At 48.4% G+C, this 15743-nt stretch overlaps 1 protein-coding gene across 2 annotated transcripts; it reads right to left on the bottom strand.

Moving 5' to 3' along the window:
- LOC118233762 (zinc finger protein 665-like) lies at positions 1-14636 on the bottom strand. Of its 2 annotated transcripts, none has more exons than XM_035429685.1 (7): positions 14479-14636; positions 11099-11250; positions 6874-7888; positions 6164-6665; positions 5168-5265; positions 2996-3420; positions 1-1164 (listed from the first exon to the last, which is right to left on the bottom strand). In XM_035429685.1, the coding sequence occupies exons 2-7, from the start codon at positions 11246-11248 to the stop codon at positions 700-702; spliced, it is 2655 nt and encodes an 884-aa protein (XP_035285576.1). In that variant the 5' UTR covers positions 11249-11250; positions 14479-14636; the 3' UTR covers positions 1-699. The 2 variants fall into 2 exon arrangements, with proteins under 2 accessions (XP_035285576.1, XP_035285577.1); XM_035429686.1 differs by lacking the exon at positions 14479-14636 and adding an exon at positions 14158-14452.
- Positions 14637-15743: the final 1107 nt, after the last annotated feature.

Below are 15743 nucleotides of genomic sequence, written 5' to 3'. Positions count from 1 at the left end.
TACGACAGGAACACATATTTTATTCATACTTACAGCTGACAAAATGGCAATTCCGACAGAGCAGCTCGGTGGAGATGAGGGATTCTGTAAGAAAGCGTTTTCCCTCCAATGCATTCTCTCCCCCGTAGGACATGGGCATGGTAAATATTTGTAAAATTCATGTTTTTTCAGAAGTACCATTCAGACAGAGGAAATGGATTAGATCTGTTATTCATAATGCATCAGCGTGTTTACAAATGGCCAATATTTGAGTAAAGCGCAGAAATTCACTGTTGTGACAATGAAGAAAATCACTGGAGCAAACAGAATCTGAGATAGAGAGACCATCAGGCAAGTCCCCACCACTGTGTGCTCTGTGTAAAATAACGGCAACAGCACAGGCAACAGATAGATGAAGCATTTTATTAAAGAAATATATCAGATTCAACTCCCAGTGAAGTTCAAAACCCGTAAAATGTGCCACACACAAGCACCTGTACTCCGCATACAGCGAATTATATCGATATCATACCCTTTCCATTTAATCCTGTCATTCCTTCAATTCAGGTAACCAAATTTAACCTTTCCTCTTTTTATTCTCTCCCTTTTCATTTTCACCCCCTCCTCTCCTTAATGTCCCCTATCTGGGGGTCCCTGACTGTCTCAGCTTTCTCCATCCCTCCGTTCTCCTCTCTTCCGCTCTTTCCGTCTCATTCCCCTTTAGACGGTCTCCTCCACGATGACCTGGAAGGCGTGGGGCATGAGCACCTCCCCTTCCTGCCCCTCCCCCATGGTCACGGAGGGGTGCAGGAGGAGCAGCTGGGAGTGGGCGGGGACGGCCTGGGCGTCGCCGCCCTCCGGGGCCGGGGGCGCGGCCTGGACCAGCAGGATGGTGCGGACGGCGGCCTCGCCCTCGCCGGCGGGCTCCCGGGCGGGGGCGGGGGGGCCGCGCCCGTGCGTCTTGCGGTGCTTGCCCAGGTTGGAGAGCGAGCGGAAGGCGCGCGGGCACAGCGGGCAGGTGTAGGGCTTGTCGCCGCTGTGGGTGCGGGCGTGCTCGGCCAGCCGCGCCGCCAGGACGAAGCTCTTCCCGCACACGGAGCAGCTGAAGGGGCGCGCCCCGCTGTGCAGCCGCTCGTGGTCCCGCAGGTGCGGAATCTGCCGGAAGCGCTTCCCGCACTGCGTGCACTGCCGACGGGGGCGGGGGAGCGGGGGAGAGGTGCAACATGGGAGACGGGGACAGGTCAGTCAGGGACAGAGAGAGAGAGAACGGGGAACAGTAGCATTATGGGACACATTGATAGGTCATTCAGTGACAGAGAGGGAGAATGGGGAAGAGGTGCATTGTGGGATACATTGATAGGTCATTCGGGAACAGAGAGGGAGAATAGGAAAGAGGTGCATTATGAGAGACAGAGATAGGTTGGTCAGAGGCAGAGAGGGAGAACGGGGAAGAGGTGCATTGTGGGAGACATTGATAGGTCATTCAGGAACAGAGAGGGAGAATGGGAAAGAGGTGCATTGTGGGAGACATTGATAGGTCATTCGGGAACAGAGAGGGAGAATGGGGAAGAGGTGCATTGTGGGAGACATTGATAGGTCATTCAGGAACAGAGAGGGAGAATGGGAAAGACGTGCATTGTGGGAGACAGGGAGAGGGGAAGGTTGAGATTTAGGTGAGCGGTGAGCAAACAGCAGAAAGAAAGAGAGGTAAATGAGAAAGATGAGGTAGTTAACAGACATGCTCACTGGATTGGAAAAGTGCACACTTTGAAAGAGATTCTCATAACAGCCTTTTCCATTTGTTCAGCAGCCTTACCCTGCTCTATACTTCTCTAATGCTCTGCTCCACCCTCCTCTGGCCTCTCAGAGCACATAGCATTACTGAACCAATGAGCTTTGCTGTAATAGCCACAAGCTAACAACAGACACATGCAACAAATGGGGGAAACTGTTTATTATTTAGCCAAATCACCCGATGAAATGGGCCTAGATATGTTTTAAAGGTCAATAAATTTAATGGGTTAACTTTCCTTTGCGGGCAAGTAGCTCTGGAAAAAAAGATATGATTGACTTCATAGGTAGAAAGAGCTTCAAGAACCTTAAGAGGATATTTGGAATATCTTGGCTAGATGTTTGTTTTTTTCCGTGTGCCATTTCACTTGATGGAGATGTTTACACATTATCACACTGGCATGGCACTTCAAGCAAAATTGAATTATTATCATAAAATCGTTTTCACAGCGCATTTCAACATCATTGGAGAAAGCTTTAAGGCAGACATCTGAAAAGCTGCTCTGGCATTAAAAATAACATCATAAGAAATAACAAACGAAGTTTGAAGACGGACACACAGCCGTCTAAAGGGGAAGCACCAGAGGACTAAAGGCCAAGCGCACATAAACTGGCCTGTTATTCAGTCATCTGCGTGCATTGATTTTTCCTTCGCGTTTAGTTGGTTTCGGACGATATAAGCCCGATAAAACAGCCAGAAAACAGAGCTGAATCCTTCCATCTCTCCACCTTCAAACCACTTGGCCTTGAACTCCTGCCTAACCGCTCCCGGACTCTGTTGCCCCTGACAACATCATCAATCAAAGAGGAGCAGCTCACATTAAAACCTGACTCAACAGGCTGCGGAGCAGAGGTGCCCGAGGCGCTGAAGAAGCTAACGTTAAGTGCAGGTTATGGCCCATGGCAAGGACAGCAGACTGGCACGGAGGACAGGCACGGCACCGCCGGGGTTTCGGATTGCTCAAGGCTCCCCAGGTCACTTGCTCTCAACAATACTCTGGGTGCCTCCCACAGAAACCACTCTTCTCCAATCTGCGCTAGCTGACCTGTAGTACTGTGCGGCCGGTAGTGTGGAAAACATTTGTGGGAGAGCGCTACAGAGCACTGCACATGCCACAGCTGCCGGTCTATTCGCGCGGAGTGCGGGAGGCACAAGATCCCAAACTGGGGAGAACGGTGAAAAGAACGCCGTATGTGAACACCAGGGGGCGCTACAATCTCTCACCTGATAGGGCCTCTCCCCCGTGTGAATGCGCAGGTGGACGCTGAGCGAGGAGGCGGTGGTGAAGTCCTTCCCGCAGTGCTCGCAGTGGAAGGGGCGGGGCTTGGGGGCGGGGCCCCGGCTGTCGGGGTCCTCGGCCGCCTGGCAGTGGGCGAGGACGTGCTCCTCCAGGGCGGAGCTGGAGGCGAAGCGCCGTCGGCAGGGGGCCAGGGGGCAGCGGAGCGGCGTCTGGCCCGTGTGGGAGAGCCGGTGGAGGTCCAGCCCCTCCTGGGTCACGCAGCGGTGGCCGCACATGTCGCACTCCAGCTGGCCCGCGCTCCGGCCCCGCCCCCGCCCCGCCTTCCCCAGGCAGCGCTGCAGGTGGTTGTCCAGCAGCGTTTGGTTTAGAAACTGGGTGGAGCAACGGGGGCAGGAAATGGGCTCTTTACCTGGAAGAGAAGCCACAAACGCACAATGAATACTGATTCAGTTTTTTTTTTTTTTTTCAGTTGTATTCCAAAACAGCGAATGCTGTCACAGCGGAATGTGGAAAAATATGTAATGTATGCACACAGCATGCAAACAATTCTGAGCGAAACATCCCAGCAATTCTACCGGTGCGGCCCGCACTTCATGCCATGCGGAATTACCCTGCGGCGCTAAGAAAGCGGAACGGAGCGCAGCACGGCTTCATAAACTCCTGCGCGAGCGGCGTTCTCTCCAGAGCGCACGGGCGCTGCCAGCGGAACGGTCACTAAGATGACGGATGGCGGTGGCGGGGAGTCGACTGACCTTGCCACAGAGAGAACGCTACAGAACCCTCAGACGCAGAAGAGAACTGTGGCTCCAGAGGAAGAAAAAAAAAAACCCGCAGGAACTGCAGCTCTGCGTGCTGCAGCGGACAGGAACAGCCCTCGGGGGCTGAGAGGAAGCGCGCGACCGCGAGAGACGACGGCGGTCGACGCCACGACCTCGTCCCGCGACGGAGGCGGCCGGATCCGCACGGCGGTAACCGGGGGAACCGCGGTTCGTTCTCACCCTGCCCTCGAACGCGCCAGGGACAGCGTCTGAGACCGCTCCTGAGAAACGCACCGCGTTAGAATCGCCCGCCGCCGTCACGACTTCAAACGCCAGACTAACGTTCGCACAGCACTTCACACTGAATCAATACCAGGAATGCCGCTTATGTAAATTCACTCTGCAAATTTTTTTCATGAGCTGAATTAATCTGCAGGAGATAAATCTGAAAACCTCAAACCTTTTAATTAAATACGAATATAACAGTCATTGGACTCCAATACTGGCTGTACAAATTAACACACTAATCGGTCCAATTAATCAACAACTGTTTTGGTGGCAAGAAAATTCCAGATTTTAAACCTTTTTTTTTAGAGCACGTAACGCATCGTTATCTGGGGGCAATGAAAGGAGTGCAACATCATCGACGTCCAGGTTCTTAAATGTGCTAGAATTTACAAGGCCGTTTTATTTTGGTTGGAAGCTAAGGGAAATGTGGTGTGAAAAACAAAGTCCAGCGCCCGCATTATAAACACAGCCTTGCGTGTAAGAGCAGTGTGACTGGTTTACAGTATCACCTGCAGGCAAAGTGTCCTTTCAGAGCTAAAGTTAGCCAGCTTAGATGAAAATGGCAACGGGCAAACTTCCAACAATCCATCTGACTCAGCTGCACCGGCAGCACCTAACGTTACACAAAAGACTCTGGGTTTCCAGTCAACAGAACCGGGCGCATAAACAGGAAAAACACTGAAAGCTCTGCTGCAGTCTGGAGTGTGTCAAATTAATTAGCCGACCAATTAACACGGTCAAGGACGGGGAGCTAGAAGCAGTCTTTCAACCAGCATTAGATTTCAAGGAATATTCATATTAATATTTAGAATATTAATATAAATATTGGTATTTAATTTAATTAACGGGTTTGCCATTTAACGTTTCCTGAAAAATGTACAGATTCACTAATGGGAATAAAGCAGTAGGCAACCCTACACGATATTACACAGTAATATTTGACTGTGGCTTGACCCTCCTTTAAGAACACTGTCTACACTGTAGCAGAATAAGAGATTACAGCCAGAGGAAAGACAAACATCACACACGTACACAGGAGCAAGGGGAAAAAGAGTCAAGCTCAGACACGGTCAGCCTTGACCCCTCCGTCACCCTCAGGTGACCTCTGACCTTGGTGCTTGAGAGAGTGCAGCTGCAGCTGTTTTCTGCGCAGGAAGGTCTGGCCACAGACAGTGCAGGAGAAGGGGTACTGGCCGGTGTGGACGTGCCTAAACCCCAAAAAAAGAGAAAACAAAACAAGGAGGAGAAAGGTGAAAGACATCCTCCGTCCTTTCACAGGTTTGAGGAAACAGCAGCACTCTTCTCAGATTACACACAGTATGCTGCTTCATTCACAGATAACATATGGGTAAAGGATAAAAAAAGCTACCTAAAGCTTCCAAGGTACCTACAGCTGTTAAAATATCCCTCAGTGAAAAGCAGCACAAGATCAGACAACTTTAACCAAGGCCACAGTAAGAAACGATGCTTCTGTTGGGTCCCAGATTATCTCAGGACAGAGCAGTCGAGAGTAAACAGTTTCCATTTCCTTCATTTTTACGAGCACAGTGGAGCAACGTTAACCCACAGCCTCAGAACACTCCGATAAACATTCCTTTATGAATTTCACGTGATTCATGTGACCTTTTGATAAGGAGTTTACACCAGTGGTTGTTGCCTATATGGCCAGACATAAAACTGCTTGGAATGATGACAAAGCATATTGTACATGTCTTTCACATTACCACGGCTCACATCCAGAACAGAACATTCTCAATCTATTAGTTATAGGAGCTCTGGCCTGCTTATCTAAACATTACACACTTGAAAAGAGTCAACACTCTGCTGTAGCAAAGCACAGCCCAATCCACTAAAACAAACTTATTGTATATTGCACACATTTACTACTGTGAACTAGATTTATCCCACCAAGGGCAGCATTTATGTAAGCAGTGAATCCACCAGGCACATCCCCAGTACTCCTCACAACTCCCTGCTTACATCACCACTGCGTCAGTCCGCTAGCACTAGCGCCCTAGCGCCCTAGCGGACTCACGGTACTAGCGCCCTAGCGCCCTAGTGGACTCGCGGTACTAGCGCCCTAGCGCCCTAGCGGACTCGCGGTACCTGTGGATGAGCAGCTGCGTGCGCGTTTTGAAGCTGGAGGAGCAGTCGGTGCAGGGGTGCGGGAGCTGGAAGGCCACCCCCTTCCCGTCGGCGCCCTGGCTGAGGGCGTCGGCCTTGGCGTGTATGAGCCAGTGCTGCTTGAGCGTGCCGGACTGGGTGAAGGTCTTGCCGCAGCGCTCGCAGGAGTAGGGCTTGGCGCAGGCGTGGGTGTGGCGGTGGCGCGCCAGGTTGCTCTTGTAGGAGAAGGCCTTGTCGCACGTCTCGCAGCTGTAGCGCTTGGAGCCCGTGTGGCTGTAGACGTGCGCCAGCAGGTGGCAGCGCCGCTTGAAGGCCCGCCCGCAGTGGGGGCAGGCGTGGGGCGCGGCCGGGCGCTTCAGCCCCGCCTCCGAGCCCGCCTCCGAGGACGCGGGGGCGGGGCTCGGCGGGGACTGCGTCGCCAGGGCCCCGTTGTCCCCCCCCTCCAGCCGCTCGTCACCGTCGACTGTGGCGCCTGCTGCTGGACCTACACAGACCAGAGGGACACAAACAGGCCTGAGGGTTTTTACACACTGAAAGCTCCCATCCAGCTCTTAGTACTGCAAAACTCACATAACTCAACAATGAAATAGTTATGACTAAACCATAACACTGTGTTGGCAAATAAAAAGGAAACGGCTTTGGCAACAGGAGAAGTTCCTGAGGCTTCTCTCCTACACCACTCTGGTCTTTACCTGACAGGCTCGTTTGTGATGGGCTGGACCCTGAGCTGCTTTGCTTCTTTGCTCCACCAGAGGGCGCAGTGGAAGGCAGGAGTCCCAGCACCCTCTTGGCGCTCGTCGCTCTGCCCCCCGGCCTGGCCCCAGCCCCGGCCCCGGGGCCCTCCTCCTGCTCCCGGTGCTGCCTGCGGTGGTAGAGGAAGAGGGTGGTGTTCATGAAGCTCTCCCCGCACACGGGGCAGTGGTGCAGCGCCTCCTCCAGGCCATGGCGGGTCCTGCGGTGGGCCACCAGCGCCGGCTCCGAGCTGAAGCCGGTCCCGCAGCACACGCACAGGAAGCTGTGGTCCGCCGCCCCGGGCTCTCCTTCAGCGGCGGCCTGGGCTTTCTCCGCCGGCTGGCTCCCTGAATCCGCCCGCACGCCCGTCCTTCCGGACTCTTCCGCGGCGGGGCCTTCGCCCTGGGCCTGGCTGGCCACGCTCTCTTCGCCCCGTGCCTGCTCATCCTCTTCCTGCTTTTCTCCAGCGGAGGGCAGATAGGAGTGGTCCTGGCAGACCAATCGCTCCTTCCAGGCGCAGTCTTCCTGCCACGCCCCTCCCCCTCGATCTCCGTCTTCTCCTCCCTCGTCCTGCCTAGCTCCGTCCATCGCGCTTCCCTCAGCCTGGTCAGGCTGCTCCTCTCCTCCCTCCTCCAGTTGCTCCTCCATTTCCATTTTCACCTCCCCCTCCCCCGCCGTGGCCGCCCCCTCCCCGCCAGGTTCCGACCCGGCCCTGGTGCACTGACCCAGCTTGCGGTGCTGCTGCCATTGGCCCAGGGACTCGAACAGGCAGCCGCAGTCCCCGCACTGGTAGCGGATCAGGGGGGCGGAGCTGAGGGCGGGCTGTCTCTGGGCGCCCTGGGCGGGGCTCTGTCGCGGCGAGCCGCTGGGTTTCCGGGGGGAGGGCCGGCTCTGCGGGGCCGACGCGGGACTGGGGTGCTGGGCGGGGTCAGGGTGGGGAGGCTGGAGGTCGGCGCACTGGTACAGCACTAGTGACTGAGGCGGGAAAGAAGAAACAGGAAGAGGTTAATTCTCCAAACTCAGGTAACTGCTGTTCACTGCTGCTACTAGCAAAGAACTTTACGGTTGTTTAGTTCATGACGTCCCTTTAGAACACGGGTGTCAAGCTCAAGGCCTGGACGGCTGCAGAGTCTGTGGGTTTTTGTGGCTTCCTTTCAATCACTGGCCAATTATGGCCTTGGAAACAAGGCGTTTGAACTGCAGCCAATTAGCGACTTAAATTAGTGACATTTAAGTCTCGACACACACAAAAAGCCAAAAGACATCACGGCCCTGCACAACCACAGGCTGATACCCCTGCATTAAAAGGCAGCTGCGCCAGCAAAGCTTTTTTTTTTGTTTCAACTGAATGGAAATCAGTGGATTAAAGGGAATCAGGGTTTGAAAGTTAGAGAAAGGGTGAAAACAAAGGATGGGGGGGAAAATGGTAGAATAAACGAGTGGCTACAGCCACAAGGCAAGCCCTGTGCACCAGTAGGTGCCCTGAGTGAATTCCAATAAAGACCAGCCCAAATGATGTCCCTTCCTGTCAGAATCCCAGACTGAAGCACTGTCCTATAACGTCTAATCACGCCTATAACCATTCTCCATCACCGTAAATGCTGCCAGACAACGCAGTCAGTCAGACTATTCCACACAGCTACACATTCGCTGTGGAGCCGTAGCAACACGGCTGCTTGAAAGTTCTCTGTGAGATTAGCTTGCGTTTCCCCCGGTAACAGCCCCAGCTGAGGCTGTGCGGCTGCACCCTCGGTGCACCGCTCATTCAATCAGGCTATTAGGATATTAGGGTGTTTCCATGCCCATCACCGATATGATACAGTGAACGGCTACACCGTCACTCTCTTAAAGTGAATTATTCTGGGCAGCTGCCAGGGGTATCCATCCAATAGCCCGTCCTTCATTTTCACCTACAGGCGCGGTATCCAGTCCCGCAGATCTCAGGAGGTGCCGGCCAGCTTCCCAACTCATGTTCCATGTTTACCGGGTCTCTTAAGGGGGTCATTTCTTTCCAGTGTGAAAGTGTGGAACGGGAATGATTTCAGGCCCAGAATTCCTTAAGCAAAATTTTCCAGGTTTCTTAAGGTAAACAGGGGCAACACCCTCGGGATGGAGCATCCTTTCTGTAAAATAATGACGCTGTGCCTGTGCCAGAGTTGACATTTCTGTTTGGGAACGCTAAGACAGAGCGGCTAATTTGCAGCCTTCAGAACCGGGTTCACAGACATACCTGGCACCCTCTGTGGAGGAAGCAGGAAGCAGAGCGCTTAACAGACACCTCTGCCCCGCCCACTCCATCTGATTCCCTCAGAATCAAATTACAGCGGCCCTCAACATTTCACTGGCCGTGGCACCTGGCCCCGCCCACTTCCCTTAGTGCCTGCATCAATTCCATTGTTCCACTGCGCAAAATGTATAAGGAGAGTGTGGCACACAAAGAAGGGGCCAGGCAATTAGCACGTCCCTCTCCTTTCCCACAGACGCCATTTCTGGAAGGGCAGCACATCCTATAGATGGTAACAAATAGCTGACTACCCAAAAATGACTAGAAGTAAGTTGCTCTTTTAGGCACTGTTACGGTCAAATGAATTTAGCTACACGTATAAGTGGGCCTTTCTGCTTAAACAACCAAAGCTCACTTCGCTATGGCTTCCTCTGTAAAAGAAAAAAAAAACGTATGTCACAGAAAGGTCTCTTAATGTACCAGGGCAGTAATGGTGTGGTCATTTGCTTAATGAAGTCGAAGCAGTGCCGGTTAAGCAGTGTACGAGGACGCGAGCCAAAACACCACGCGGGGCTCAGGCTTCACCGGGTGTCACAACAGCCGATTCGTCTGTCAGCCAGCCAATGAGCAATTCATTAGGAAGACATGTTGGGGGGGGGGCTGAGTCTCCCTCAGGTCCTCCCCTGCCTGCCACACGAGATGCAAACTGCCCATCACCCACGATGCCTTTCTTTATGACACCTCTCTTAAGCAGATGAAGATAAGTTAGAGCCATACGGCGAGCTTCTTCGCCAGGGAACATGGCGAGGCAGGAAAAGCGCAGTGATTTATGAAACACACTCAAGGACGTCGACGTCCATTACGGCTCCAGTATTTAATTTTTTTTTGCAGGAAAGCTCCATTCGCTCCCGGAAACTGGATCAATTGCTTTACGTCAGTTTTATCTTTTACCGTGCACATCAAAATCAACTTTATGTTGGGTGATAAGTCTTCTCAGCAATCATTCAAAGATTGCTTGAACATTAAACCCTGGCAAAGGGTCTGGTCAGACACTCCAGGCGCATATTAAGCAGGAGGCTATTTCAAGGGCATCAGTCAGATGCATGTAGAATTTAATCAAAAAATATTTCCTGGGTTAACTTTTTTTCAAATTTCTTTTTTCACAGATTAATGAGACTAAACTAAAAAAAATAAAATAAAAGAAACAGATGTATGAAAAGTGAGTGCTGTCCCTGTCATTATTATCTGTGATTTCTTATGAGGCTTCCACAAACCACTCAGTATGAATCGATCATAAAAATGCTAAGTAACCCAGTAAAAAAAGGCCTCAGCATCATATTCTACAGGCCCCAACACCACAAACATGACAGCTTCATAACTTTCACACACTCTAAACATAAAAATGTGAAAATCTTGAAAATGATTTAGCTTTCACTGATACTTCATTGCAGTAGCTAGTGAAATATTTTTAAACATAACCTCTCATGGATCTTTACGACCAACAAAAAAATTACTAGTAAAATTATGAACGTTTTTGTTATTTTTGAAAGTTTTCAATGTAGTCAATGATTTTAGAAAAAAGTAATGACATCTGGAAGCTGGAAAAACAACAGCTCGCTAACTGCCATGTTGTACAGGTAGCTTACATAGATTGCGTTTATTGTCTAACATATAGAGCTCACATACCTGCACATACATTGAAGTGAAATAATCACAGTTGCCAATGTAAGAAACGTTCTTTTTTTCAAATCAAAACCACTGCACTGCATTCCCATTGCAGACCAGCATTTGTGTCAGTCCCATTAAAAAAACTTTCAAATTCAAACCCCTTAAAAGACGCCAAGTTCAACAAACTCTCCACCCCTCGACACATCTAATGGTCCAGTCAGGATGAATGAATAGGTGGTTTGGAATGCAGCCACTGTGCCCCGCCCCTATTTCCTTTTCCTTAAATGCAGTACCTCAGTCTGTGGGCCAGGGGGCGCTGCAGGGGGGGCCTCCTCCCCCGGGTCTTCCGAGTGGCAGGTGAGCTGGTGGGAGAGCACCTCCTCCAGAGAGCCGAAGAGCTGGCAGCAGGGGGAGCACATGTAGAGGGAAGAGCCGCTGTCCATCCCTAACGGTGAGGGAGAGCGGAGGCGCTGCATGAGACCTTGCTTTCTGTTGACACCGCACTTTCGAGAGGTTTCGCACAATGCGGAGGACGTGACAGACCGGCCGCCGGGCTCCATTAACGCAGCCCCCTCGCCGGCCACAGGGGGGCGCAACCCTTTGTCCTTCTCCCCCCCCCCCCCGCCCCCCTCCCCCTTCCTGAGCCGTACGGACCCGCAGCGTGAGCGAGAGGCACCTCACGCTGTGAACAGATGGTCATTCGCACCCTGTAGTCTATCCGCTGCCCACCTCCGCCAGACACATATGTCCACAGGGAGAAACGTGTTAATGACTAGGGGGGACTCTGTGCACACGATTTCTCATACACATTGTGTGTGTGTGTGCGTATGTGTGTGTGTGTGTGCGCGCGCGTTTGTGTTTGTGTATGTGTATGTGTGCGTGTGTGTGTGCATGGTGTGTGCAAAACCAGGAGAGTATTTCACAAAGCAGCATTACTGAGTTAGCTGTGCTGACTAAAACCCAGAACAGCCCTTTTTACCACAGCACAGTTATCCAGCAAAGTCAGTAATCCTGCTTCCAGAAATTGGGCCCAGCTCTAGGCCTAATCAGACTGAAGGACCAGAGCTATGTTCACATTCATTTTTTCACTTCACTGCACCTTCTTCTAAGCAGCACGAAAATCAACACACCCCACCCTTCCACATTCTCTTATAGTACTCTGGTGATTACTTAATAGAGGTTCACCTCATTTTGACCTCCCCCTGAGTATGATTGATTTCTGAGTAGTAACTGTAGTCTCCAACAACCTGACTCCTTAACAAGAGTCCCAGGACCCATAGATAGAAAAAGAAAAACATAACAAAACATAACATCAAAGATCTATATTTCACTGTAGGAATGATGTCTTTTTCCACATAAGCACCCTTCATATGATGCCAATCCCACCACTGGTGTCCCTAGCCAAAAATCTCCATTTAATCACATCTGACCTTACCAATCAAAGTTCAGAACTGGAACTTTGAATCATGAAATTTGGAATGATGCAAATTACTGTTTAGCAATGGCCATTTCAGCCTCCAGACATGAAAGTGATGTACAATTTAAACTAAAGAAGACTGTCAACAAGTGCAAACCAAAGGATTTTGAAAAATTCTGCATGGAGGAATAGTCTAACATCCCCCTGAATATGTTCAGTGATCTCATAAAACACCATAAGACAACTCACTCGTGTCATTCATGCAAGGGTGGCTGCACAAAGTACTGAAAACAGGTTTACCAGGAATTTTGGGGGAAATAAAATTAACTGCATTTTTCTTTTATACGGCCATTTTTTGCTAATCTTTGTCAATGGTGGTAATAATTTTGGAGAGCACTGTACACATTATTGTGTTTTCATTTTCATTTTCAAAACAAACTATGGATTCGGATATTTAGACAAAATGTAATATTAGAGGAAACACAAAACACATTTTTTAAATGATTATTTAATTTAATGAAAATGGAGAAAAAGTAATTCCTCCCTTAAACTTAATAATTGGTTGCACCGCCTTTAGCAGCAATATCTGCAACCAAGCGCTTCCTATAATTTGACAGCAGTCTTTCACATCACTGTGGAGGAATCTTAGCCCACTCTTCTTTGCAGAACTGCTTTAATTCAGACAAACTGGTAGATTTTCGAGCATGAACTCCTCAGTTCAGGGCCTGCCACAGCATCTCTATTGGGTTCAAGGCAGGACTTTAATTAGGTCACTCCAAACCGTACATTTTTAAAAATGTGCTTCTTTGCAGTCATTCACATGTGGATTTGCTTTTGTGTTTTGGATCAATGTCTTGCTATTTCAGAACACAGTATATCCTCACCCACTGCATTACCAAATACCATTATAATGAAAAATGTGATAATATTAGAACAGCAACAGAAAAGATAAGGAAAGAGAGATTGACGTGTGCTCAGACAAAATAGACTATGACATTTGTGGATCCTGTTCTGTTTTTGTGTAACTAACAATATAGCTTCTAGAACATTCCTTGTCACTGACAACACACGGGCAGCAGGCAAGTTCATGGCTGTGTAACCTAGGTAACCAGTAGTGTTCCAGCACTTCTGATGTCAGCACATGTTACTTACTCTGCTGATCCGTTAGTGTTCAACATCATTTCCAAAGCAATTAGCAAAGCAAGGGTTTGACATAGTCGGATGGGTTACAAAGATTCAAAGTTAGATACATTTGCTTTCTGAGAATTTGCAAACAGACTAACTGACATAAGTGAATGCTTTGTAACTGTAATGTTAGCCATCAATGCCCATGTTTCTACAAAACCTTAATCATATAGCCTAACACTGGCAGGCAATGCTAACACTATTTAGTCATATATCAGCCTCCAACTCCAAATATTTTTAAAACTGAAGGAGGCCAACAGCATTCTGAAGACCAAACAAGCAGATACTGGTTCTGGTTTCACTTTTCAATTATAGACTGGGTCATGCAGGAACAAATCTTAAGAAGGGCTAATAATATCTAATTACAGCTAAATTAGTTGGCGCCCTGATATGTTGCATTAACGAAATATAGCATCGTAACCATAAACCAATAGACCTTTCCCACTTGCACAACATCATACTCTCGCCCCCTGGCGTCCAAACTACAATTGGAACAGAAACTCACTGTAACAAAAAAAACATGTAACTATCCCTCGTGACTTAGTTTTTTTTTTTTTTCCTTTTTTTTCGTCCCCCTTTTTTTGGAGGAGGGAAGGTGCCTTTACCAAGAGAATGCATAGCGGTGTACGGATATTGGAAACCCTAAATTATTAAATTACACATGTGATTTTGTACATTCATTGTGTTAGCTTACTAAGCTAGCTGGAAGTGTTGTTTATTTTTTGAGATAGCGATGGTTACCTTAATTACCTGTATAATAGAATTTTTGTTCAGCTTGTTGTTGCTTTTATCTCGGTACACTTATTATAAATGGAAAACTTCTTAAGGTGGAGATCAACTATCCCAGCGGACCCAAAGACTTCCCTCTACATTATTTTTCTACGCTCTATGGTACGATGGCCGCTCCTCTCTCGCGCGGGTTAAAATGTCTATGCTCCTGTGTGCCAAGGAAATAGCAATGAAGAATCTCCGGTGCCGACCACGTGAAGTGTTTCAAGCGAGGATCAGAACATGAAATGTTATTTTGTGTCATGTAATGAAAAACAAAAACGAAACAAACATTTTACTTACTGCGCACAGACGATATCACATTCTTTGTCAAAATCCTCGGCGACGTTCCAGTAAGACCGTTCCGGATTGGTTTGTTCACTGTATTAGAACCACCAATGGCTTAATTGCAATGTTAAAGAGATAGCCTTTTTCCACAGACTGTTACAAAATGGCGCTATTTTTTTGCATCCGCCATGACGGCGCTGAAAGGTCTGAAATGACAAACTAACAGCGCAGGCGTAGAAATTTGCACCATAGAAGGATACAATAGTTGCTGGGATGTAGCTACACTGTTTGAAAATGTCTTTGCATGTGCCACAAGTTTAAAATGAACTGTAATAAGGAGGCATAGGCCTACTATAATTTTTCATTCAAGGTTAATACGAATTTTCGGATAAGTCGCCCGGCTAATCGTTGCTGTATGCTACGATAATTAGGTAACCTGACTTAATGCAAAAATATGCACAAATGACATCATTGACGTCCTCTCTCTTACAGTGTAGTGTACTCCAGGTAATCAACCAAGAAAGGCAAAAAAAGAGAAAAAAACAAAGATAAGTGAAATAATTAAAACCTATTAAAAGCGGATTATTAAGTTGCAGTTTTGTATAGGCTATATATGCAGGCCAATATAGTAGCATGCACGAATGTATGCTTATATTTATGCTATATCGCTGTAATTTGTATTTAATTTTAAACTTTCGGGTAAAAGTTGATTTGAAATCGGGTAGTTAGTCGTTTAAAATGGACTCTAGTCAGTGCAAAGGCATGCTTTACATTATTTAAGGGAATTACTCCAATCTGGACAAAATAAATGCTTGAATGCGACGCAACGGTGTGGTAGAAAGTGCCGGATATTTTAAAGTATTTAAACAAGTTAAATTTTTGTTGTCAAGATTATCAAATGCTGCAGTTAAATCCAGACTGTTTATTTTCATTCAAGTTGGCATTCTGGTAATGAGTTGCATTCGAGAGCAAGTCCTTGCAATTTCAGTCTCTACAGCTCTTTTCAGTTTATATTAATAGCATACAAGCCTATCAAATGGGTTTAAGATTTAAGCCATGGTTTACTCTGAAGGGAGCTATACTTTTATACGAACTAGTTTTATGGATAGTGCCGCGGTCATTATGCAACAGAATGAATTTTGAAAAGAATTTAGACCTGAAGTCAACTGTGTAAAAGGAATACACTTAGCAATTATCAACCACTTCATGTTAAGGCTAGACTGAACTCAACAGGGCAATGACGACAATAATCCCAAAATACGTTTAGGCTAAATAATTAT

Source organism: Anguilla anguilla, chromosome 8, assembly GCF_013347855.1.
Source record: "Anguilla anguilla isolate fAngAng1 chromosome 8, fAngAng1.pri, whole genome shotgun sequence".
In the NCBI taxonomy this organism is placed as follows: Eukaryota; Metazoa; Chordata; class Actinopteri; order Anguilliformes; family Anguillidae; genus Anguilla; species Anguilla anguilla.
Note: the sequence above shows the minus strand (reverse complement) of the source record. Positions and strands in the feature narration are given on the sequence as shown.

What these genes read in the sequence shown, in the direction of transcription:
- LOC118233762 (XM_035429685.1), bottom strand. Translation starts at nt 11,248, where the DNA reads ATGGACAGCGGCTCTTCCCTCTACATGTGCTCCCCCTGCTGCCAGCTC. An exon ending in GCACTCTCTCAAGCACCAAG is followed by an intron (nt 3,421 to 5,167) that starts GTCAGAGGTCAC and finishes CTTCTCTTCCAG; the next exon opens with GTAAAGAGCCCATTTCCTGC. An exon ending in CGGGGGAGAGGCCCTATCAG is followed by an intron (nt 1,165 to 2,995) that starts GTGAGAGATTGT and finishes CCCCGTCGGCAG; the next exon opens with TGCACGCAGTGCGGGAAGCG.